At 53.4% G+C, this 24,924-nt stretch overlaps 9 protein-coding genes and 1 non-coding gene across 10 annotated transcripts; 6 read left to right on the top strand and 4 right to left on the bottom strand.

Moving 5' to 3' along the window:
• Positions 1 to 1,197: 1,197 nt before the first annotated feature.
• On the bottom strand, positions 1,198 to 2,313 carry TRVA0_005S02256 (uncharacterized protein; the record flags this gene model as incomplete). The annotated part of the gene is made up of 1 exon (XM_076682898.1): positions 1,198 to 2,313. One exon carries the CDS (start codon positions 2,311 to 2,313, stop codon positions 1,198 to 1,200), a length of 1,116 nt encoding a protein of 371 aa, XP_076542873.1.
• A 3,633-nt stretch (positions 2,314 to 5,946) lies between these two features.
• ACS2 (acetate--CoA ligase) lies at positions 5,947 to 7,987 on the top strand (the record flags this gene model as incomplete). The annotated part of the gene is made up of 2 exons (XM_076682897.1): positions 5,947 to 6,014; positions 6,073 to 7,987. 2 exons carry the CDS (start codon positions 5,947 to 5,949, stop codon positions 7,985 to 7,987), a joined length of 1,983 nt encoding a protein of 660 aa, XP_076542872.1.
• Positions 7,988 to 8,880: 893 nt separating this feature from the next.
• REV1 (deoxycytidyl transferase) lies at positions 8,881 to 11,265 on the top strand (the record flags this gene model as incomplete). Its single annotated transcript, XM_076682896.1, has 1 exon — positions 8,881 to 11,265. The coding sequence occupies one exon, from the start codon at positions 8,881 to 8,883 to the stop codon at positions 11,263 to 11,265; it is 2,385 nt and encodes a 794-aa protein (XP_076542871.1).
• Positions 11,266 to 11,443: 178 nt separating this feature from the next.
• On the bottom strand, positions 11,444 to 12,991 carry CDC19 (pyruvate kinase CDC19; the record flags this gene model as incomplete). The annotated part of the gene is made up of 1 exon (XM_076682895.1): positions 11,444 to 12,991. The coding sequence occupies one exon, from the start codon at positions 12,989 to 12,991 to the stop codon at positions 11,444 to 11,446; it is 1,548 nt and encodes a 515-aa protein (XP_076542870.1).
• A 1,406-nt stretch (positions 12,992 to 14,397) lies between these two features.
• On the top strand, positions 14,398 to 14,910 carry YNK1 (nucleoside diphosphate kinase; the record flags this gene model as incomplete). The annotated part of the gene is made up of 2 exons (XM_076682894.1): positions 14,398 to 14,430; positions 14,488 to 14,910. 2 exons carry the CDS (start codon positions 14,398 to 14,400, stop codon positions 14,908 to 14,910), a joined length of 456 nt encoding a protein of 151 aa, XP_076542869.1.
• A 225-nt stretch (positions 14,911 to 15,135) lies between these two features.
• TRVA0_005S02146 lies at positions 15,136 to 16,109 on the bottom strand. Its single transcript, XR_013062070.1, has 2 exons — positions 15,383 to 16,109; positions 15,136 to 15,330 (listed from the first exon to the last, which is right to left on the bottom strand). It is a non-coding gene; the product is annotated as an uncharacterized misc_RNA (transcript).
• A 284-nt stretch (positions 16,110 to 16,393) lies between these two features.
• On the top strand, positions 16,394 to 18,685 carry FLC2 (transient receptor potential ion channel family protein; the record flags this gene model as incomplete). Its single annotated transcript, XM_076682893.1, has 1 exon — positions 16,394 to 18,685. One exon carries the CDS (start codon positions 16,394 to 16,396, stop codon positions 18,683 to 18,685), a length of 2,292 nt encoding a protein of 763 aa, XP_076542868.1.
• Positions 18,686 to 18,837: 152 nt separating this feature from the next.
• On the bottom strand, positions 18,838 to 21,174 carry TRVA0_005S02102 (uncharacterized protein; the record flags this gene model as incomplete). The annotated part of the gene is made up of 1 exon (XM_076682892.1): positions 18,838 to 21,174. The coding sequence occupies one exon, from the start codon at positions 21,172 to 21,174 to the stop codon at positions 18,838 to 18,840; it is 2,337 nt and encodes a 778-aa protein (XP_076542867.1).
• Positions 21,175 to 22,048: 874 nt separating this feature from the next.
• TRVA0_005S02080 (uncharacterized protein) lies at positions 22,049 to 23,368 on the top strand (the record flags this gene model as incomplete). The annotated part of the gene is made up of 1 exon (XM_076682891.1): positions 22,049 to 23,368. The coding sequence occupies one exon, from the start codon at positions 22,049 to 22,051 to the stop codon at positions 23,366 to 23,368; it is 1,320 nt and encodes a 439-aa protein (XP_076542866.1).
• Positions 23,369 to 24,078: 710 nt separating this feature from the next.
• TRVA0_005S02058 (uncharacterized protein) lies at positions 24,079 to 24,822 on the top strand (the record flags this gene model as incomplete). The annotated part of the gene is made up of 1 exon (XM_076682890.1): positions 24,079 to 24,822. One exon carries the CDS (start codon positions 24,079 to 24,081, stop codon positions 24,820 to 24,822), a length of 744 nt encoding a protein of 247 aa, XP_076542865.1.
• Positions 24,823 to 24,924: the final 102 nt, after the last annotated feature.

The following is a 24,924-nucleotide window of genomic DNA, read 5'->3' as shown; positions in this document are numbered from 1 at the left end:
TCAATCAATCAATCAATCAATCAATCAATCAATCAATCAATCAATCAATCAATCAATCAATCAATCAATCAATCAATCAATCAATCAATCAATCAATCAATCAATCAATCAATCAATCAATCAATAATTCAATAATTCAATAATTCATTCAGCAACTGGCCTTGAACACCCGTCAGTGCTGTTTTGATATCTTTTCTACTGGCACTGTTTTGTTCTATTCATTGTCTTGAACTATCGATGCAAGACAGGCGTTTCCTGAATCGTTAGCAGTTACATTTATCGATATTTATTAACAGCCATAAATTGAAGACTAACAATCATTTGTAATTGCAAAGGATAAAATATTAAAGTCGTAGGGGCAAGCCCCCTACAGCCCCATTTAAGCTTTGAGGAACTGCTGGTCGAATGCTAGGTAGTAGCCCCTAAAAAACGAGCTTGAAAAGAGGGAGAGATTATAGGGCCTTCCGTTGAAGCTCTCGGTTATCAGCCGTACCATCCAGATCACAGAGTAACGCTAATACGTTGGTACTATAAGGCTGTAATGCCTGGTAATCTCAATTGAGTATTTCCACTCAGACACAATCTAATCATTACAAAATCTATCGAGAAGTCACAAGATGCCATAGTAACTTGCAAGGACAAGCTACAATAACCCAGCAAAATACTGTAACAATGTTTGATAAATGCGACAAACTCAATGCGCAACGAGCTTTTGTTACGCTAGCCCCAAGAGCGGCTAACGTGGAGATTTTTCAGCTGATACCACCTTGTAGTTGCTAGTTAATCAATGTGCGGTTTAATTGATTATTTCTTCTCTCAAGCATAGATACTGGCTTGAGAGCAATCTATCTGATACAGTGATGAGTTGCCAGTGCTATTTTGAAGGTGCCGACGGCCTCGCAACATGATATCTGTTACAGTAATCAAATGTCAAGTATGCATGAAAGTACCAAAGTTAAGGCCCTTCTAACCGAGTACGTGTCTTCGGAGTCTGTTGCGAGGCCTAGGCAGGGGGGCTTGGGGGGCTAAGCCCCCCAATTACGGGGTCTGGGGCAGAGCCCCAGGAAGAGCATCGCATATGGAGCATATAAAGCCGCTGGGGGCCCATATATATAAAGAGAACGTATTATTCATTACAGTAGTAGTATTACACGCAAAAAAAGAGATTAGTTTCGTTAGCAGGAATCGGTTGAAAAGTTAAGATGAAGCAGACTTGTCGTAATATTCGTTAAGTGTGTCCTCGCAGGAGGAGGAAGAAGAAGAAGAAGAAGAAGGAGAAGAAGCAGGGCACCGGATGGAGGCGATGAAGTCGCCTGGCTCGTATCGCAGTTCCTGGGGTAGCTCATCGTCGGAGACGATGGCGGAGAGCAGCTTGGAGGGGACGTAGGCCATGCGCCGCAGGAAATTGTGGTGCCATTGGATGAGGTGGTTGAAAGCCTCAGCCACGGCGCGGCCCTTGGCGAAGTTGGCGTACTGGCGATGGCCCGGGTCGGCCCAAAAGTCGAGCAGGCTCTGGGCATGGAGGCCGCGCTTCATGATGAACACCTCGGCAGTTGTGCCATGCTCGTCCTGGGCCATGACGAGTTCGACGCGCTTGGCGGCCAGGGTGCGCAGCGTCTTGACGATGGCCGAGTCGCTGACGACCGGGACGCCGCGGCGCATGAGCCGGTCGAGCGCCGCTGGCGCAATGAGCGCCCGCTCAATGTCTACGGCCGGGTCCATGACGACCGACTGCTGCGACATAAACACAAAGTACTCGGCGGCCGGAAAGGCATGCATAGCGGCTCTCATGATGGCGAGGCGCGCCCACGCCCTGTACTCGGGGGCATTGAGGTACTTCCACTGGTAGTCGGAGACGTACTCGGCGAATAGGCCGTACCCGTGGCGTGCGGCATAGCTCTGGCGGTTGGTGAGCACTTTGGCAAGGTGCTGGGCCGAGTAGTGCTCGTAGTCCAGGTCGGTTACGAGCACGACCCGCGGGCACGAGCGGTGGGAGCACACGAGGCTCTGCACGGGGGTCTCCATGACGGTCTCGCCGCGCTTGAGCGCCTCTACGTTGGCGAGGTCAGGGGCAATGAAATTGCTGGTTGTCACAATGGTGCGCTGGGTCATGCCGCGCACGGGGATCGCGGAGGACAAGGGTAGCACTGCCGACAGGCAGTATATGAGCGCAACGAACAGCACGACGCCGAGGGCCAGCTTAGAGCTTTGCTTCGAGGCCTCGGGCGAGCCGCGGAATATGGGCAGCAGCGGGGGGCGCGACTTGCGCCGCGACCGCGTTATCGACGGCAGCTTGGATGAGCTCAGCAGCATAATTTGGCGACAAATCACTAGAGGTCCCAAATTCGTCGTTTCGAACCCAGGGGAAGCGAGAAGGAGGGGGGGGAGAGGGCGAAAATTATTCGATCCGCTTAATTATTTATAGAAACTGAAACAGGCGAGGTCTCACGTATTATGGCTGCGGGATGGGCCAGGGCCTTTGCGGCGAGTTAACTTCTCGAGGAACAACTCTTAGGAAAGTTGGTAAAAAAGAGAGAGATAGTTTGTCGCCCGTGGGGAGGCGAGTTTTTATTGCAGAGACAGGGGCATGTGCCGGAGAGGCCGCCAGTTTCTCAATTTGTCGCGATGAGCGACTATCCGTCTTCGAAGCAACAAAGACCTAAAACCGTTGAAACATATGTGAAACTATTAACCTGTCAAGAGTGGTTACGCTGATGCAATGGGAACTAGTCTTGGCACGAGGACACGCCTTGAAATCGATAATCTGCCTACAATTTATTCTACTCCAGCTATGGGTTTGGTACAGTATGTAGTTGAGGACAGTGAGGCGTCTTATAGGTTTGTTTGTTTTGTTGTTTTTATTTCGGGCTATGCGCATTGGCTGCATCGGCTGTCGGTAAGGGGTGGCCCCCCCCTCCAACATCGACACCGTTTTGCGGCTACATCAGTACATACCACAATTGCGGCTGACGGAATTACCGGTATTAAGTGTGAGATGTGACCGGATAACTTTGTGCTTCCGACTGGGGTGGGCGATTTGATGGATTGGAACAGTTTTATCAGTTTTTTAGGCTTACGTGGAGCCAGCTTTATACGCTATGTACGGTGTACTACGTACTACAGCACGGTGATTGATGCGTAATGTCGGCCGTTATGCCGTGCATAACAGGCGATGTACCCCCATGCAGCACGTACCACTCGCTGCTTGGTAGTAGCGTCCATGCAGTACGTGCCACTCACCGTTCGGTAGTAGGGTAAGGGTTGAAACGGGTGAAATTTGACGAACTTTAAATTACCATATTGCTAGTGTACCGGTAGCTTCATTTGCGAGCAACGGCAATGATTCAATAGACAATGATTGGGTAGTATTCCATTTCGTTGTGGGGGTTAGGGCTCTGTAATTCGTGATTGCAGGCCTTGCTCCACGCCACTCTTTAAACATCTTGGTCAAATTAATAACCAAAATACCCGTTTAGCTAACGCCGCCATGACTAGCTAGCAGTATTTACTAATTTCTATACTACACTTGACAGTGGTAAATAATTACTATCAAGTCTTAGCAAAATTAATAACACAATTACATTATTATGTCGCTTATGCCTGAAGACTCCACTCCACATATACTTATCAGTGCAGTCTATATCAGGTATCGTACCGTTACTTTAGTGTAACTAATCATAAGCAACCGGCGACATCCCGTGTGAAGTACCGGTAGGTACCGTAGTAAAGAGCCCCGTCAGCGAAGTGGTGCCCCCTTCACCAAGCACGGGCTGGACACGGAATAGTACAGTGCGGTTGCAGTAATAAGATTATTCTAACAGCAACAGAGAACGACTGTGTCTCAATTGGCACCAAAGATATATCTCATTTGCTCTTCTAGTCTGGAAACCGGTTTTCTTAGCGATTAAACAGCCTTGTTAACGGGTTGATTCGTCTTGCGTGCCAAGGAATGTTAGCTCATGAAGAGGGCTATTAAGCTGTGAAGATAAACGTTCACAGTTCCTTTTTATATACGTATTGTCATTTTTCACAATAACCGGTAGCTTAGTTATATACTCAAGCTTGTCGCTCTGTTCCTCGGTCAATCAATTATAGCTCTACAGAATTACAGTGAGGACTAAGAATGTTCAACTCTGAGATAGTGGTGTTGTATAGTTAGCTTATTAACCTATGTACAAGGCTATATAAGACAAATATTTGGCTGTATAAGCCAGACATGAAAGGTGCTGATCTTTAGGACTGGCACTCTCATCTTTAACAACAATATAACAAACAATAGAGGATGAAAGATGTGTAGAGGATAAAAGATGTGTAGATGGGAGATGAAATGGGAGATGGGTAGAATATGGGTGACGTATGTGAACAGAATGTGAGACGAGCAGAAAATGGTAGATGAGATGAGTATGGGGGAAGAGTAGAGCTTGGACTACAAGACAAAGAAGCGTGGTATTATCGTGGGAAATAAGAATGGAAGATGACCAAGAATGGAAATGAGTACGGGACTTGAATAGAGCTTAAGCGTCAAATTATCGTGCGTATTACATTGTATGGCGAATGGCCATGGCGAAAAGTCACTGAAGACCACTATTCCAATCATGCTCCCCGGAACATAATCCCTTATCCGAAGTGTCTACAACATTTGACTCTGTGCATGACGTTGGGGAATACGGAAGTGTCGAGGGGCTTATCCGGAGACTGAAATGTCTCTGCGGGTATATCCGTGACCTGCGCTGTCGTCAATACCTGCTGCACGTACGTTCCTGATCATCCCCTGCAGTGAAATTTGCAAACCACTATGGTACATTCAAACAAGCCATTGAATCAAGAAAGTCGACTCTTTGAGTCTTTTTTTTGGCACGTCAGAAAAGAGCAGTTGTCATGAGTAAGTACCGCATTACCGCTACTACCTGCTAAATTGCTAGGATCTTGCAACGCATAACCCTCGCATAATTATCCTGCATTATCGTCAAAACGTGTCTAAATCGCTTATAGCGGCAATCTCGTAGCCGCTAGCTGCTTCGCCTCAACCAGCCATTCTAGTCAGCCTACCAGCACCAATTCCGGTGTAAACTACCACTGACATTTGCTACTGCTGTCAATACCCTACTTATGCTGTGCCGATAGCCGGATCCTGCGCTTGGCTACCATGCTGAGAATTACAATACTACGTCGGTATATCGCGGTCCAAGCTGCAATGTGGTAGCCCACTAACAGCCATGCTACATTATACAGTGAAATGCGCATGTAATCCTACCTAGCTGGTGGTGTACTGACTGTAATTCTGTGTAATAATGTAACAAAAACTTTTATAAAGCAGTTTTGTAATATAATTATGCCATTGAGAGCACTCCCGAATTTGGGTTCCGTCTTTAGCGTGGTAAAGCGATGCGACGGAATAACCGCTGTACTCCGATAGCGGCAGTTGCAGCCGTACCCGGCAGCGCACACTCAACGAAAGACCAATAATGAGAGACCCGTAATAATACGTAATATGCTGGGGAAGAACCAACAAATGCTGGGGTAAAGCTGGAGAGAGTTTCACGCTGCGGAAAATACGGCCCATTCTCTCTCCCGTTAACCCGTCCCAGGACGAACGGAGGAGATCTGTTCCGCTGGTCCGCTTTAACCTGTTCCGCGTATCCGGAGGGTGCCAGCCCCAGGCTTCGGGTGCTAAGACATTTCCTGCACATTACCCCAGGAAACGGCGTGAGAGATCGCTGGAGGCAGCCAAGAAGCGTCTCAACCCGGGTTGGTCGTCACCTCTTTAGGGGGAGGCGAGTGCTGCTGCTTCCCCCTAGGCGATCTCCACTGGGGTGTGTCACACGCGGTGAGCCAATCACTCCTGGGGGATGCCCCCGCCCCCACTTTGGCTACGCACAGACGGAAGAGAGCGTAATATATAAAGTCCAGAGGCCCCCTGCTTTTTCTCGCTATCCATTCGTCATCATGAGTGTTCCTGTAGTTGTCGAGGCCCATAACGTTGAACTCGTGCCACCCCCAAAGGAGTTCCGAGAGTAAGTCCCCCCCAAAACGTGTAAAAATATGATGAGGAAGCTAACTCATTGGCTGTAGTAACCACCCGGGAGCGCCACACCTGGACTCGATCGAGCACTACAAAGAGCTCTACGATCAGTCCATCCAAGACCCAGAGACCTTCTTTGGGAACCTGGCGCACAAGCTGCTTGACTGGGACCACGACTTCAAGACGGTCAAGTCGGGCGGATTCGAGCACGGCGATGTCGCGTGGTTCCTCGAGGGCCAGCTCAACGCTTGCTACAACGCCGTCGATCGACACGCCATCAAGAACCCAGACAAGGTCGCCATCATCTACGAGGCAGATGAACCGGGCCACGGCCGGCAGATTACCTACGGTGAGCTGCTGCGGGAAGTATCGCGCGTCGCGTCAGTGCTCAAGTCGCTCGGCGTCACCAAGGGCGACACCGTCGCCATCTACATGCCTATGATCCCAGAGGCCATCATCGCGCTGCTGGCGGTCGTCCGGCTGGGCGCCGTGCACTCCGTCGTGTTCGCCGGGTTCTCTTCGGGCTCGCTGCGAGACCGAATCCTCGACGGCAACTCCAAGATCGTCATCACGACCGACGAGTCGCTGCGAGGCGGCAAGGTCGTTGAGACCAAGAAGATCGTCGACGAGGCGCTCAAAGATACCCCCATCGTCGAGCACGTTTTGGTGTTCAAGCGAACCGGCACCGAGAACCTCAAGATGGTGCCAGGCCGTGACAAGTGGTGGCACGAAGAGGTCGTCAAGCACCGACCATATTGCCCACCAGTGCCAGTTAACGCCGAAGACCCGCTCTTCCTGCTCTATACCTCAGGCTCGACCGGCAAGCCCAAGGGCGTCATGCACGTGACCGGCGGCTATCTGCTCGGTGCGGCGGCCACGACCAAGTACGTCTTCGACGTGCACCCTCAGGACGTGCTCTTCACGGCCGGCGACGTCGGCTGGATCACGGGCCACACTTACGTCCTGTACGGCCCGCTGCTGCTCGGCGCTACGACCGTCGTGTTCGAGGGCACTCCGGCGTACCCCAACTTCTCGCGATACTGGGATATTGTCGACGAGTACAAGGTGACACACTTCTACGTAGCCCCGACGGCGCTGCGGCTGCTTAAGCGGGCCGGTACCAAGCACATCAACCACGACCTATCGTCGCTGCGAACACTTGGCTCCGTCGGCGAGCCAATTGCGCCAGACGTGTGGGCCTGGTACAACGAACACATTGGCAAGGGCCGTGCCCACATCTGCGATACCTATTGGCAGACCGAGACCGGCTCGCACATCATCACCCCCATGGCCGGTGTCACACCAACCAAGCCGGGCTCCGCATCGTACCCAATGTTCGGCATTGACCCGGTCATCATTGACGCCGTGACGGGCGAGGAGCTCAAGGGCAACGACGTCGAGGGCGTTCTGGCCCTGCGATCTCCATGGCCATCCATGGCGCGATCCGTGTGGAACGCCCACGAGCGATACCTCGACACTTACCTCAAGCCATACCCAGGCTATTACTTCACGGGCGACGGCGCGGGCCGAGACCATGACGGATACTACTGGATCCGAGGCCGTGTCGACGACGTCGTCAATGTGTCGGGCCACCGACTCTCCACCGCCGAGATCGAGGCGGCGCTCATCGAGAACTCCAACGTTGCCGAGTCGGCCGTCGTTGGCATTGCAGACGAGCTCACCGGCCAGGCTGTCAATGCTTTCGTCTCCCTCAAGTCCATCCCCGCCGACAGCGAAACCGCCAAGAAGGAGCTTATTCTGCAGGTGCGAAAGGAGATTGGTCCGTTCGCTGCTCCAAAAAAGATCTGGCTCGTCGATGACCTACCAAAGACCCGATCCGGCAAGATCATGCGACGAATCCTCCGAAAGGTCCTTTCCGGCGAGGAGGACTCGCTTGGTGATATCTCCACCCTCTCCAACCCGGAGGTCGTCGACCATGTCATCAAGGTCGTCCACGCCGGTTAATATGTATTCTATGCCCCTCCCCTCCCCTTAAGTAACGATTTTTCTAACGATTATCACGGTTTATTATTACAATGTATTTGAGGGCTAGCCCTCGAGCTCCCGCTTTGCCCCCAAACCCCCTCCCTTTTATGCTAACCATCTTTCCAGAAGCTCTAGGGGTGTCCATGGCTACTCGCTATCTCAATTGGCTACTCGCTATCTCAATTGACCCCCCAAATCCCCATAGCTCCGCGTAGCGGAAATCTCTTGGCATCCAATGCATTACAAATACCTTTATATTCATTGGCTTTTGAGTACCGGTACGTATTGTTGAATTAATCCTCATATGCACTATCGTGGCATCATGCAAGGAACTATACCGTATTACATTAGGTAAAGCTATTAGTAGCCTAAGCGAGCAAGGCTAAAAATCATCAGAACGTATAACCTCTCAAAAGCTGTCATAAAATTACGGTATTACTCAGTAAGCAGGCGTGGTCTGTGCTAGTCAACAGCCGCGCATATATTATGACTGCACTAACCGCCTGGCACTGTATATTACATAGGACAATTGCCGGTAACTGTTAATGGCTTAGTCGAACAAATATTATCCATACCGTTACATATACGTTGTAATCATTAATGACTATCGAAGCTAATCAAAACATAATACACGCTGTAGAGCTTCCTCGGAGAGCTTCAATTCTCCGCGAAGCGGAGCCACGGGGGTTTTGGGGGCTGGTCCCCAATTACTACTGGTATTACCTGGTAAATAGAGAAGGTTGGTTTGGGGTTACGCTCCGTTGGAGGGGGCCTGCGGCAGAGGTAAGTTTGGGGTTAATGCGTATGCTGGGAGCGGGATGAAATAGGAAATCAATTTAACGCGAGCACGACGCGACAAAAAAAATCATGACATGCCGCCGAAGCTCCATGAAAGGGCGAAAGGTCTACAAAACCACGTGTTTGAAGGCTCCGATAAGGATGCTTCGGTGTACGGAGCCACTGAGTTTGGCGGGTTCGGCCAGTACTTCGCCAACAAGCAGATTAAGCTCCAGAACCAGGCGCAAGAGGCGTTAAGCCATAGAGGCGGGCTGCAATCGACCATCTTCAAAGACTGCGTTATCCACGTAAACGGGTATACCAAGCCATCTGCTCCGCTCTTAAAAAGCATGATAACTGAGCATGGTGGCACTATATGCAACTATCTGGCCGGGAAAACGTATGCGACCCATATCATCGCCTCTAACCTCACGGCGCGCAAGAAGGAGCAGTTCAAGTCGTACATTGTGGTTAGGCCTGAGTGGGTAGTGGAGAGTGTATCTGCTGGACGGCGGCTGAACTGGGCCGACTACCGCGTGAGCGATTTACTTTCGAATACCAACCGCCGCATTGGTTTTGGGGTGGATATCCCCAGTGCCGTCTCGCCGGACTTCATCAAGAGCTACTACAACAACTCACGGTTGCACCATTTGAGCACGTGGAAGGCCGACCTCAAGCGCAAGTTCCAGGCCCGTGCACAGAGACACAACAATGGAAGGACGCTGTCCTCGACGTCGTTCGTGAGCCAGAAATCGCGGTTCATTATGCACATTGACTTTGACTCCTTCTTCGTTGCCGTGTCGCTGCTCAAGTACCACGACTTGGTGGACAAGCCAGTGTGCGTGAGCAACTCGCGGACTGAGAGAGGCAACGGTGACGTTGCCAGCTGCAACTACGCGGCGCGGAAGTACGGTGTAAGGAATGGCATGTGGCTCTCCGACGCTCGTGAGCTGTGCCCCGAGCTCCAGTCGATCCCGTATGATTTCGAAGGCTATGAGTCTGCGTCTAACGATCTGTACACAATCCTGCTTGAGCTCAACCCGGATACAGTTTTCCCCGTCTCGGTCGACGAGGCGCTGGTGGACATTACTTCACTTGTTGAGAGAGAAAACGGCAATGAAAGCGTTGACGAAAAAGAGCGCATCAGCCAACTGTCGTCGACAATCCGCCAGAAGGTTGTCGAGTCTACGGGAGTCACTGTAAGTGTCGGGTGCGGGAGCAACGTGTTAATGGCCAAGATCGCCTTGCGTAAGGCCAAGCCGAATGGCCAGTACTATATCCCCGTTACTGATAACGAGGAGGAGTTGGGCATTGTAAATATCCGCGACCTGCCTGGCGTAGGACACCAGACTTACAGGAAACTCGAAGAATCACTAGAAATCACCACGGTCAAAGAGCTGCGACAGGTCGAAGAAAAGAGACTGCAGATTCTCGTGGGCACGAAGCTTGGCGGGAAGCTATACCAGTATGCGAGGGGAATTGATACCGGCAGCGGTATCTCTACCATCCCCCTGCCGAAGTCGATTGGTCTGGAGATCTCATGGGGGGTCAGACTCGCGGACATGGCACAGCTGCGGATATTCACGCGGAACCTCTGCGGCGAACTGGCTGAGAGAATGCACACCCAGAGCCTCATGGGACGGCAACTGACCATTAAGCTGTATGTTAGGAGCCCTAACGCGCCAGTCGACCCGCCAAAGTACCTGGGCCACGGGGCCTGCGACATTACGTCTAAGTCGTCTACGCCGCTCGACGCGGCGACCTGGGATGTAGAGGCTTTGTTTCGACTGGCCTGGCAGACGATAATCTCCATGCGACCGCCTGCCCGGGATGTGAGGGGCGTTGGCCTTCAAGTGACCAAGCTCTCTGAGCCTAGCTCGTCTCCTATGCCTCCTCCAATTAGCCGTTTTACAAAGGCCGGTGAGCCTGTAGCTGCAGGGAACCTGACATTGACGCAGCACATGCGAAACTCTGCGTCCGGAGCAAAGCGGCCGCTTGAGTTACCCGAAGAATTCGACGCCGATATCTTCAACCAGTTGCCAGATGAGCTGCAGAAGGAGATCAGGAACAACCCGGCGAACCAACTTACGAAGGAGCCGCGCATAGAGGACGAGCCAACGGGCGACGCGGTTATCCGCCTCCCGCGAACCATTGCGTTCCGCGGAATGGAGGATATGGATACGATAAAGAGGCAATTAGCGGCATGGATCCGCTCAACGCAGTTCCCGCACGGTGACGACGTTGCTGCTGTTGAAAACTTTATTCTGGCCTGCGGACGTGACTACGCCAATTGGGTGCGAGCGCTCAAGCTAGTGGATTGGATGAGGCAGGTCGTTGACCGAGAGCCATCCAACTGCGGCGAGTGGAAGACACTAATTGAGATATGGCACTCGAGGATACCTGACTCTCCTATGAACTCACCACCCCAGTTTACTCCGCCGGCTCAATTGACTTGGGGGCCAGCCCCCAAACCCCCGTAGCTCCGCTTCGCAGAGATCTCGTAGCTTCATGTATAAATTGATCGTGATTGAGAAAACCTCCGCGTAGCGGAGCCCCAGGGGGGTTTGGGGGGACTGGTCCCCCCAAGTAACTACAAGGCAGCGAATGATGTCCATAAATAACATTAATAAATTATTTTTAACTATCCGAGGTGTCCATTTATTGGTAGGAGAGGATTCGGAGGGTGTTAGTATGGCCGAAGCCGCCGGTCCAGCCCTGGATGACGATGACGGTCTCGCCCTTGTTGAGAATGCCCATAGCCTTCGCCTGGTCCATGCCCCACTGGAGACGTTTCTCAACGTCCTCCTGCCACTCGCCGGAGGAGGTTGGCTTTGGCTCGCTGTACACGAATGGGAAGACGCCTCGATACAGGTGAGAGAATCGGGCAGTGTTGGCGTTTCGGGTGACCATCAGGACTGGGCACTGTGGTCGGTACTTGGCGCAGAGTCGCGCGGTGGTGCCCGAGGTGGAGAGCACAATGATGGCCTTGGCCTGCTGCTCGTAGGCGGCCGAGACGGCGGAGATGGCAACGGTCTCGCCAGTCTCGGTGGGTCGCGGAGCCAGAGATCGGATCTCGTTAAACAGCGGTTGGTAGGCAATGGCACGCTCAGCGACCATGCAAGTCTCGTGCATCATGGAGACGGCCTCAACGGGGTACGAGCCCTTGGCGGTCTCGCCAGAGAGCATGACGCAGTCGGCGCCGTCGAGCACGGCGTTGCCCACGTCGGAGACTTCGGCACGGGTTGGCCGCGGGTTGTAGGTCATGGACTCGAGCATCTGGGTCGCGCAAATGACTGGCTTGCCCGCAAGGTTGCACTTGGCGATGAGCTGCTTCTGGACGACAAACACCTTGGAGGCCGGGATCTCAATGCCCAAGTCGCCTCGGGCGACCATGACACCGTCCGTCTCCTTAAGGATCTCGTCAAAGTTGTTGACACCCTGCTGGGACTCGATCTTGGAGATGATCTGGATGTTCTTGCCCTCCTCGCCGAGCACCTTTCGGATCTCCCGGACGTCCTCGCCGGACCGGATAAACGAGGCAAAGATCATGTCGACCTTGTTCTTGACGCCAAACCGCAGATCGGCCTTGTCCTTCTCGGAGAGCGCTGGCAGATCAACGTCAGTGTTGGGCAGGTTGACACCCTTTCGCGACGAGATCTTACCGTTGTTGAGGGCCTTGACTCGGAGAGTCTGGTCGTCAACAATCTCAAGCACCTCAAACGAGAGCACGCCATCGTCTACGTAGATGATTCGGCCTGGCTTGATCACCTTGGTGATGTTGCAGTAGTCGAGGTACATGATCTTGGCGTCGCACTTCTCCTTGAAATCCGGGTTAGTGGTGAAGGTCATCTCGCTGCCCGCGGCGACCGGGTGGTCCTCGCCGTCAGTCGTCAAACCGGTTCGGATCTCTGGGCCCTTGGTGTCGAGGGCAATGGCCAGTGGTCGGCCGGCGTAGATCTTCTCCGATTCCCGGGCGTTGTCAATGACCGACTGGTGGTACGCGTACTCGCCGTGCGAGAAGTTCATTCGCGCAATGTTGAGCCCGGCCTTTCGCAGCTTGACCATGATATCGACCGTGTTGCTCTTGGGGCCAATGGTGCCAATGATGGAGCACCGTCGGAACTTGTTGTCTGCAACCATCGACTCCGTGTCCAACGTGGACAGCCACTGGAGGTTCGACACTGGCAATTCACTTGAATACAGCATTCTTGTATCTCGTTATTATGTCTGCTACGCAAAAAAAAACCTCGTGGTTAGTTTCTTGAGGAAAAGAGAAAAAAAGAAGATTATGCTCCTCGGGCTCCATTGGGCCCTTTTTAAACGGCGATTTTTTCCCTCCCAGAAAGAGGAGGTCCCGGCCAGTTGTTGCGTGGGTCTCACCGGTTGCTTTTTCCGACAAGAGGAAAAGACCCTCTCTGTCCCTGCGATGTTGGGATGATCTGCCAGCCAAGGGCTATTCACGAACCAACGGGCTTTAAGGTCGCTCGTATCCAATTGACGAGGCCTCTTCTCTCTTGTGATGCTGGGCTGCTTCTTCGGAGTTTAGTAGTTCGCAGTCCATTGAAGCCCAATATGCCCGCTGAGGGTGCGCCGGATTAACTTCGTTTTTTGTTGGGCCCATCGGATAAATTCTTGTCGCTGCACACCGAGACAGAAAACACCGCCAACACGAGATTTGGACCGTCTCATCTGGTGATTTCCAGGGCCTCCGTCACCCCCTTTCTTCAAACCACTCTGTTTCGAATGAAAAAAACCCTCTTTTTTCCAATTGGAATTAGCTCCATTCAACCACCTTCGGCTGGTTGTTGGCCCTTCCTCTCTGGGCGTATGTGTGCCGTGTCTTGCGTCCACCCTTTTTTTTTTTTCCCACTAACCCGCTCGGGCGCATCCGAACCGTACGTTATCTTTCATGCCCATCGACGTAACGGAAATCGTGGCCCTCTAACTGGTCAGCCATCTGGTCCCATTACGTATATCTTACATATCTACTGTATTAGTTAGTGTAGTGGTAACCACCATTTTTTTCTGCTTCTTCGTGTTCCTTGGCGGCCTCCGACCAATACGCCTTCAGGCACCACCCCTCAAGCTTTCTGTTGGCTACATTGTCCTCTACCACGACAAACGAACCACTACTGTAACTCAATACGACAATGCACTGTAGCCTTTTACTACTTTCTCTGGTGTTGAGGGGCTGGCCCCTCAAACTCCCCGTAGACTCCGCTACGCGGAAGGGGTTCTCGATAAACTAACCACACCAAACTCAATGTACCATGGATAATGAGTGCTACAAGAGCGGAGGGTAAGCGAATTTAACCATGCATAATTGCGGGTAGTCCTCGGCAAGATATTCAATTTGCACAATGTATCGACATTTTAACTAACTACAGTGTACCATGGATAGTCCAGCAAATACACGGCTGCCTATATGCGCATGCATATAATCAGATACATTAGCCGTGAGGTTAATTCATGTTAAGAAAATCACGTGTACCGGTATGGCCCCGGTATGAAATAAAGGGGGGGCATCTCAGGGCACGGCTGGTGGTTGGCTGAAATTTTGCACCGCAAAAAGATTTTCTTTCTCCTTTTTCCCCTCCACAAACGAAACAAAAATGGCTGACGAACAGACTTTCATTGCTATCAAGGTAAGTCAATTGAGTTTACCGGACTCGCCGGATGGGAGCTAACGTGTGTTTATGTAGCCGGACGGTGTCCAGCGTGGCCTCATTGGTCCAATCCTCACCCGATTCGAGCAGCGGGGTTTCAAGCTCGTCGCCATCAAGTTGACCCAGCCATCTGAGTCTCTTCTGCGAGAGCACTACGCTGACCTCCAGGCCAAGCCATTCTTCCCAGGTTTGCTCAAGTACATGACCTCTGGTCCAGTCCTCGCTACCGTCTGGGAGGGCAAGGACGTTGTCAAGCAGGGCCGAGTCATCCTCGGTGCCACCAACCCGCTCCAGTCCGCCCCAGGCACCATCCGAGGCGACTACGCCATCGACGTTGGCCGAAACGTCTGCCACGGCTCTGACTCCGTTGAGAGCGCCAAGAAGGAGATCGGCCTCTGGTTCAAGAAGGAGGAGATTGTCGAGTACAAGCCATCCATGTTCGGCTGGATCTACGAGTAAGGACCCTGTAGCATAAATCCATCTTTCTCTCTTGTAACGCGTCCGCCAGCGGACTGCTTCAATTGACTTGGGGGCCAGCCCCCAAACCCCCGTAGCTCCGCTTCGCGGAGATCTCGTTGACGGTGAACCTCAGCGGAGTCCCCGGGGGGGGGGGGGGGGGGGGGGGGGTTGGTCCCCCCATATAACCCACTTCAAGTGCTGTAGGACCATGGTAGCGGAAATAAATCAATTAGGTATGAAATGCGAAAAGTGGCCTGGCACCTTTGCGGCGCAGCGCGGGCAGTCGGGCACGTAGCCCATCTTGAACCGAAAATGCAATGGCGGTGTCATGGGGCGCGCCCCAGGCTCGATCTTGGCAATGTTGTCGTTAGTCGTGTCGTGATAGTAGAGCGAATCGCTTTCGCAGCGCATGCGCTTCGCCTGATCGCCCAGTTAGTTGTCTTCTCCTCACACATATATACGCTATAAATACCTTCTCCTCCGTCGCGGCCCCCGGTGGTGGACGCTTCATGGACTGTTTTTCATGAATTATCTCGAGGTGGTGGAAAGAAAAAAAAGTGTCGTGGAAATTAACCTCCGCGTAACGGAGCCCCAAAGAGGGTTTAGGGGGACTGGTCCCCCTCAACTATACTACACCTACTCGTACTACAGCAGACTGGTATTCGAGGGCCACCCTCGAGCTCCCGTGGCTCCGCTTCGTGGAGAGTCCAATCCATTCAAGGCTCGCACGAACGTAAGTAGAACGTGACGTCCTGGTCAGATGAAGGATGAAATAACGTTAATTTGCAATCGTTAACTTCAGGCCTCGCGGCCGGCCTGTCCGACCACGACGAGCTGATCTCCGTGAAGCGGAACTACGGGGAGTTTGAGGGGGTAGTCCCTCATTAAATCCCATTCACCATAGGATCCAGCGGTAAGTCCTCAGTGTTGGTGGACTAGCTATAGTCAACAAGCGCGCGTATGTCGGTGAGACCGGTAACATAACATGAAACCATTTACCGGTCGCACGCGGATACACGCCTATATGGGGGGGTGAAGGATTCAAGCAGGAGAGTTCCCCAGGATCACAATACTATTACATACCGATGATGGTGGTGATGCAGTGTAACGTGCCCCCTGAGCACCACCTGCGCAGAACCATCACATGGGCGAGCCACTTGGACGAGTAAGTGAATGTCTTGGCCCTGCCTCCTGGGCTGCGGCTCAGCTAAAAATACACAGCCTCCTCGCGCGACACCCTGCGCGTTTTTCACACTCCACGACAGTCGCTTGGTGCCCCCTCGAGACGTTTAACCCACGACACGCTCGTTTATCGATATATTCCCCAGTGGGCCATTTTTATTTCCAGCACGCCAGGGTCCTGCGCTTTCTGGGTCCGTCATTCTGAAAGGAACCTCCCAACGCCAGAGTGTTTTTGTCTCGCGTGGTGAAGAATACCCACTTTGAACATTGCGAATATAGGGTGTGTGTGCTATTTTTGTAAATGAAGTTGCTGCAGTGCCTGGCGACCTGGGTCCTTTTCCAGGTAGCGCTGGCGACGAACATGATCATGTCGAGTGCGCTGTTGTCGTGTATGGAGAACTCCCAGTTCACGGCCTCGACGTTCGACGTGGTGCTGTTCCCGGACAACAAGACGGTCAACTTTGACATCACGGCCATCTCGACGATCGAGGGCAACATCACGGCCGAGATTGAGATCATCGCTTACGGCATCACCGTGGTGAGCGAGAGCATCGACGCGTGCAAGATTGGCGTTGACCAGCTGTGCCCCATTGAGGCGGGCCACTTTGACGTGCAATCGTCGCAGAAGCTGACTGGCGCCGTGCTCGACCAGATCCCGGGCATCGCCTACACCATCCCCGACCTCGATGGTGTGGTGAGGGTTAAAGTGTACAAGAACGACAAGAGCGGAAACAAGCAAGGCTCTGCCATTGCGTGCGTCCAGGCGACGCTTTCCAACGGCAAGACGGTGCAGACCAAATACGCGTCGTGGGGCATTGGTGCTGTTGTCGCGCTCGGGCTCATCACGGCGGGCATTGTGTCGCTCGTCGGCCACACGAGCACGGCGTCGCACATTGCTGCCAACACGGTATCGCTTTTTGTCTACTTCCAGTCCGTGGCCATTGTGGCCATGGAGGCCGTGCAGCGCACGCCGCCCATTACCGCGGCGTGGGCGCAGAACTTCATGTGGACCATGGGGCTCATGCACGTAAAGTTCTTGCAGAACATCTTCAACTGGTATGTACAGGCGACGGGCGGCAAGGCGACCAACCTGCTGCCCAACGCCGATGTTATCTCGCTCGAGGTCCAGAAGCGCGACCTGTCGGGTGTTGTGCCCGAGTTTGGCAACTACGCGTCGCGTTACGTGCGCAACGGCATGTCGCGCAACCTGTACCGCTCGATGGTCAACGCCGCACACGGCGCGGCGTCAGCCGCCACCAGTGCGGCTCAAAACGTTATTGTGCGGCGCGCTTCGTCTTCGGACACGACGACCAACGAGCTCGACCCCGACCTCTCCGCCAAGACCTTGGTGCTGCGCGGCATGGAGCGCGTCGCCTATCTCTCGGACATTGAGCTCAGCAGTCTCTTCTTGACGGGGCTTGTCTTCTTTTTGATCTTCGCCTGCCTCATTGTCATCGTCATGTCCCTATTCAAGGGCATCGTCGAGCTGTTGGCAAAAACTGGAGTCATCCACCCGGGGCGGTTCGTAGACTACCGGCGGGGCTGGCGCACCGTCATGAAGGGCGTTCTTTTCCGAGTCATTCTCGTTGCGTTCCCGCAGCTCTCCGTGCTGTGTCTGTGGGAGCTCGTCCAGCGCGACTCGGCCGCCGTCGTGGTGCTTGCAATTCTCGTTTATATCATTGTCGTCGCCATTCTTGGGCTCGCCGCTTTCAAGGTCATCACCATCGCCCGGCGATCCCAGGCGCTCCACAAGAACCCGGCTTACATACTCTTCTCGGACCCGGCGGCGCTCAATCGCTTTGGGTTCCTGTACATCCAGTACCGCGCCACGGCCTACTACTTTGTCGTACCGGTGCTGCTCTACATCTTCGTCAAGTCGTGCTTTATTGCGTTTGCCCAGCAGGCCGGCAAGGTCCAGGCCATGGCGGTGTTCCTCATTGAGCTCGCCTTCCTAGTCGCCGTGTGCTGGCTCAAGCCGTTCATGGACAAGCGTACCAACGGATTCAATATCGCCATCGCCGCCATCAACTTCGTCAATGCGCTCTTCTTCCTCTTCTTCTCCAAGCTCTTTGGCCAGCCCGACTCAGTCAGCGGCGTCATGGGCGTCGTCTTTTTTGTGATTAACGCCGTGTTCTCGCTCGTGCTGCTCATCATGATGATCGTGTCGTGCGTATGGGCCCTCTTCTCGAGCAACCCTGACACTCGCTACCAGCCGATGCGTGACGACCGGGAGTCGTTCATCCGCGATGCCAACGCGATATCGGAGAAGAAGATGGCCACCGAGCTCGACGCCCTGGGCGCCACAGCACGATCCGGCTACGCTCAGAATAACGATTCCAGCGACTTCCTCGCGCCCTCCTCGTCGCATCTCAACGAAAACCCGTTTGCGTCCCAGCGCAGCCTCAACGACAGCTTCCCGCAGGCGCACCTGCCACGCGATAGGAGCGACACGAATCTCGCAGTGCCGCACGACCATAGAGACAACGATCACGACTCCCCGGTCCGTGCAGAGAGCCCCGGGTTCCCCACGCAGTACCAGACGACCTACCAGGGCTACTTCCCCACTCCAACCGACAACTTTAGACGGTATTAGCCCCCCCCCTCCCCCATATTTATTCGCAGATCCTCTGCATTATAGTTATATGTATGAACAATGTATTTCTTTTTGCCTGTTGATGGCCGTCTACTTGGGGGCCAGCCCCCAAAACCCCGGGGCGTCGAAATAAATTAGTATGTACAGGGTCATTATACACCGTCCTTGACGTACTCGATGTAGCCAAAGAACTCCTCATTGAGCTGCTTGAGGATGTGCGGGGCTTGGATATAACTGTGCCATGCGTTCGAGATCTTGAAGCACGTCTCCTCGAGCTGCGGCGTCATGCCAATGTAGTCTGGCATGACATTGTCCGTCTCGTCGTCCTCAGGCGCTTCTAGGTCGGGTAAATCCCTCACCGCCTCGTACAGCAGCTCCGACTGCTTCATCATGTGCATTAGCGACGACTGCAGCGCGCTTTGCGCCTCGGTCCACTCTCGAGTCGTGATGCTCGTACCCCAGACGGCCCCCGTGTGCTCGTAGATGGCCCGGTACACCCGGCCCTCGTCCCACGCGCCGTCGAACCCGGCCCAAATATACGTCTCGATCTGCTCCACCTCGGCGTCGTCGTAGCCTAGCCGCTGCGCCAGGTACACTTGGAGTGGACGCACCACGGCCAGGTACCGGCACAGCAGCTCGGCGGCGAACTTGGGCAGATACCTTACCAGGGCCGTCTTGCGCACAAACTCCGAAACGTAGGTCGAGCAGTTGTAGTGGCACACGAACCCAATGTTCGGGTGCGGGTCGCCGGGGCGCAGCACCATGTTCCCTTCCTGTATGCCGTCGCAGTCGCATTCGTCGTCCAACGCATGGTAGCAATCGCGCGTCATCTTCCAGTGCACAATCTCCCGTGCCTGACACGAGCCACCCAGCGACATGTAGCATATCACTAATAGCCATTCGAGCAGAACGTCGAGCTGCATGAACTTCTTCATGAGCTCGTCTCTTTGCTTGGCAGTGGGAAGTTTCGTAACGTTTAGCATATACAAGTCGTGAATGAGTTTAGTGTGGCTCTCGCCTAGGGCGCTAACCGGGCCCGAGTTGAGCAGGCTGTGTATGTCAGGGAACGCCAGCTTGTTGATCATTTCAAGCTCTAGCCCCGTCTCCTCAACAACACACTCGTCCATATTGTCACCTAACTGGAAGCGGGCCCCGTACACAAGACTGGTCATGCCCGTGTGCCGCAGCAGCTGGGCCATGAAGTTCTTTGACAGCTTCAGGAGCAGGTTCGTGATCATCTCGCCGCTGATGCGGTTCTTGTTAAAGGTCGTCACAGCGAATTGGCTCTTGGAGACCTCGACCTTGGGCAGCTTGGACCCCGTGGTGCTCCCTAGGCGCCTGTTCTCGGCGATGTAGGCAGCCAATGAGTCGCGGACTCTTGTCGCGAGGCTTATGAACGCCGGACGGTCTGGCCGGGCGTATAGACACTCGTACCACAGGTTATACGCAAAGTTGTGCGAGTTGATCCACGGATTAGACGGCTCAAACAGATCAAGCGTGGTATCTGTCTGACGCGACACAGTGGCTAGGCACACTAGCCGCCATATGTACACAAACCCAAGAGCTACGGGGTACCCGCTCAGCGGGTTGAAGCCGACTTTGGCCTTGTCGTCGACGTAAACAATATCCTCGAACTTCTCGGTGCGGAAGCTGAGCTTAACCAGCAAAGTCACCAGAGCGCTATTGGCCATGCCATTGTAGTGCGAGGCGCTCTCGCTTTCTGAAGCAACTCCTTCTTCGGTCATGAGCGCCACCAACAGGCAGTGGAGCTTGGACAGAGCGCGCTCTACTGGGTCATCTCCAGTTCCAAACTCCATGTGATGTGCATAGTGCCGGATGAGCTCAAACAGCTTGGTCGGCCGCCGGCTGGCGATGCCCAGTGTTCTCTCGCGAGCCTTGAGCTCATTGCGGTTAGCGCTAAAGCTTAACCGCCCTCCTGAAGCCATGTAGCAGAACTCTGAGGTCTTGGTAGACACATTCCCTTCCTCCAACAGACTGTCGTCCTCTTCCTCGTCGTAGTCGATGTATCGGTTGTATCCCCGGTCGAATATGTGCATCTGGTCGCTGAGCAGGTCCATAAGATTGGAATCGCGGTCGAGGACCGAACAGCCGTCCAATGCATCGAGGAACTCCCCCGCCGCCAGCTCAATGTGCGGCTTGAAATCCAGGACGCTCGAGTTCGAGTACTCGTGCGCGATGAAGAGCAAGAGCCGCACGAACTCGCGGCAGTAGAGATCACGGCTCCGGCGTGATACCAGCAGTCCGAACATCATCGTCTCCGGACGATGGCCCGGGCGCTCCATGACAAGCCGTCTTCTGAGCCCGTCGAACATGGACACAGAGTCTCCATAAACCTTGAGGAAGTAGTACGCAGCCAGCACGCCAATGAGGGCATCCCGGGCATCAGCGTCAGCTGCTTTCGAAGACGCAGCAGTGGGCCTTTGCGGTTTCCCCGCCTTTTTGCCTTTTTTGCTGCTCTTCTTGCCCATTCCTCGCCGATCTAAAAAAATTGTCGTTCCCTCTCAGCTCTCTTTGGCATTATGGTGATGGCGTCCGTTTGTCGCTTTTGGGACATTTCGCCGCACAACCCCCGACTTTGCGACTTCCCCGTCCCTCCCCGGTAGCACCTCCCGTAACTCAGCTTTGCACATAAACATTATGTGCTACTTTGGTGCTGCTCGCGGGCCAACCTTCGCGCTCCGGTAGCCCCGGGGAGAGAAATGCTGCCATAAAAACGGCTACATTCAATGCTTAAAGTAGCTAAGGCATAATGTGGTAGCACCGGTAGTACTTCGAGTTATTCATTATGATGCGCTAGTAGAAGTGTATATAACGTGACTTGGGCTGCCGACGATGGATCAAACGAACTGCCTTCTATTCTGCGCGTTTGGCAGATTTTTTGTAAGTTGCTATTGTATGTCGTAGAATGGCTACTGTAAATTGTAGATGAGTCGATTGCAGATCGATCATTGTAGCTCGTAAATGGACTATTATAGCTTGTAGAGAAACTATTAGAGGTCGATTATGAGTTATTTTAGGTAGTACTTGAATCTTAGTAGGTCATTGACAAACTCTGTTAGGCTGTACGTGGATTGTTGTAGGTTCTCGATGGACCATTGTAGACGATAGATGGGGCGTGTGAAGGTTGGATCGGGATTATCATGGATAAGATAAGGTTGAACCTACCATACCGTTATTATGCTATAATGTTTCTGTAGAGAAATATAGTAGAGGTCCGCAAAGCCCATGGAAGAAGACGGCTCGTTTGAAGCCAAGCTACGATTAGTTCGCCAGATATCCTCGGCGCTACAGAGCTGCTTTGCTGATGTTGTCACAATCAAGAAAAGCGCACCGAAAGACCAAATGCATCACGTATTTCTAGCTTACAAACACTTTCTGCTCTACACCAATGGTCGAAAACAATTCAGCGCCTATACCTATGCTAACGGCATGCCTGACAATGCCACCGATACCACTATACAAAAGCTACCAATTCTAGAAACAGAAGACCGCCACGCTAAGCTCACCTGCGCCGTGCGATGGCTCATTGAAAACATCATATTCGACTGCTTCGAACAGGATCGCTCAATGTGGGACCTCCTCATTGGCGCTACAATCTTCCTCGTCGATAAGCGGTTATATGAAGGCTCGCCCTATGTTGTGAAAGTCAAAAAAGAAAGCGACGCACACAACCGGGCCCGAAATACTCGCCGTACGAGGGCATGGACCCTGGCCACCCACAAAATGTGGGAGAAAGCGCGTACCTCGTTCTTCAATGACGACGACCAGGGCAACGGCTCAATTATCTTCCACAGCATCCTGCGCGAGTTCTGGATGACGGGGACCATCTACCATCCAACACAAGAAGTGCTAACCTTTGGCGAAGTAGGGCGGCATAAGTTTGTCCAGCGCCCAGAGTGCTCAAAGGAAGCCGTCCGCTCGTTTGCCCACTGGGTCGGCCTTCGCGGCGCGTTCAGTTGGGCAATTGAAAACAACGCTATCCCCTTCTCCAAGTTCCTTGTCGACGAAGGTAAAATGTTCTCCAGCCTTATGTTCCCCATGGGCGCCGACCACTACGACTTCTGCTACACACTGATGAGCATCCTTGCGTACTGCCCGGAGCTCAGCCTCCTCGTCGAAGAGATTCCGCCATCATTGAATCTATTTCTGGCTAGCTACTACGAAATTGTCAAAGAAATAACCCACTACCATGTGTGTACACCCACGCTGTTTGGCGAACAGCGCCAATTGGCACCATCCATTGACGAGGACATCGCCGATCTCTGTGCGTGCTTGTACTACGCAATTGAGCTACGCGAGAACTGGCACATTGCTACGAAATTTCACTTTCCTTGCGCCAACGACACCGTAACCAAAACCCAGTACAAGATGTTTTGGGATTTCCTTCAGGCCGCCCACAAGTTCAACTCTCTCGTCTACGTGTTCCCGCTGGCCGGGGATCTCTCCAAACACGCGTCATTCACCCAGGCTTTTATCAGTGCAGATCGAAAACACAATCCCAGATACTCTGCGGACTCCTTCAACCCGAGATTCCAGCGCAGTTCCGTCGCCACGTACTCGCTGCAGGGACTGGTCGCTGACGCCGCACCGAGTGAGGCTCGCAAGCAGCCCAACCGCCGCCAGCGCCGCGCACAACAAAAGGCCACCAAAAAGGGCCGATAAGATAAGCGCTATCGCTCCCAACAGCACGTGAAAATGGCGTGAACTGCTACTGCCGGGTACGTCCCGCCTTCCCCCCCTCAACCCCTGGCTACTGCACCAATTAACCATTGGAAAGACCGCAGCGGTATACGCAATATTTCTAGTATTAATTGTTCATGGTAGTACTACACTTGCGACATAATTGTAATTCAAGAGTGAAATGTTGTGGCCCAGCTACGACAAGTGCTAGATATCCCGGCAGCAGTAGTACCGAGCAGGTCCCCTGTTGGTCTCAGATCTGCTTACAATATGCACTCATAAGCATATTCTAGTCCCAGCCTCCTACCATCACTGCGCCGCCTCGACCGGGCTTCCTTGGCCCCTTTGTACCGAACAACGGACGGGAGTGACCAGAATAAACACACGTATTCGCGGCCATGGAGATGGTATCGGGGCCTTCGTAATTGCACCGAGGCAGCGGTTAGGTCACCGCGGCATGCTGCGTTCTGCTCAATTGCACGATGATGAGCATCGCACAGCCGTGCTGCGGGCCTAGCACGCATGGGTTGCTGCGCAACCCTTATTTGCATGTGACACAACATGGCGCACCCGCTTGCATGGCGTTGTACATTCACATTCGTCGACTTTACAGGTCAGAAAGACGCCATTGCGTATAAAAGCATCCAATTGCGGCGCAAAAAAGTTGTTTATTTAATTACTAGTAACAAAAAATGTCGTACAAGGTAAAAGTGACGGGCCTCTCTGAGAAAGTCACCGAGTCTGAGATTGTGGACTTCTTCTCCTTCTGTGGCACGGTCAGCGCAGTGTCCATTGAGCAGCGCCCCGAGGGTAGGCAGGCTTTTGTGGGCTTCAACAAGCCCGCCGCTGTGAAGACGGCCCTGCTGCTGTCCGAGTCTGAGCTCGGCGGCTCTAAAGTGACGATTACAGTGGACGACGAGACGTTGGCCGCCACCGAGGCGGCGGCTGGCGTCGAATCCCCGCCCGACAGGGAGCCCGAAGAGGGCGAGAAGCTGCTGGACACCGACATTGGACAGGAGTACAAGCCGCGGTCTGCCATTGTGGCGGAGTACCTCAGCCACGGTTACGTGCTGGGCGACAAGGTGGTCGCGCAGGCGCTCGAGTTTGACAAGAAGCACGGTATCTACAACCGCTTTGCAAACTTCCTCTCCGACGTTGACAACAGGTATCACGTGGTGGACAAGGCTAATGCCACTGACCAGGCGTACGGTATCCGGGACAATTTGAGCAAGGGCCAGGAGCGGCTCTCGCGGTACTTTGAGGGCGCACTCAACACGGAGCGGGGCAGAAAGGTGCGAGACTACTACGCGGAACTCGTCAAGGAGGCGAGTGACGTTCACAACGAGGCGCGTCGCCTGGCCGACCTCAAGCAGCAGGATGCGGCACAGCCGTCTGGTGAGGCCGCTGAACAGACCCACGCGTCCGAGAAGAACTAATTAGTGGCAAAACGATTGGTACATAGCGGGTTTCAAAAAGTGTTAAATTGCAACATCCCTCGCAAAGCCACTAGTAATAGTGCTTCAATTCTCCTATACTTT

The sequence above is a fragment of the Trichomonascus vanleenenianus genome (assembly GCF_965637985.1).
Source record: "Trichomonascus vanleenenianus strain CLIB 3782 genome assembly, contig: TRVA0_005S, whole genome shotgun sequence".
Classification (NCBI taxonomy): Eukaryota; Fungi; Ascomycota; class Dipodascomycetes; order Dipodascales; family Trichomonascaceae; genus Blastobotrys; species Blastobotrys vanleenenianus.
The sequence above is the reverse complement of the archived record's forward strand: the minus strand, read 5'-3'. Positions and strand labels throughout refer to the sequence as shown.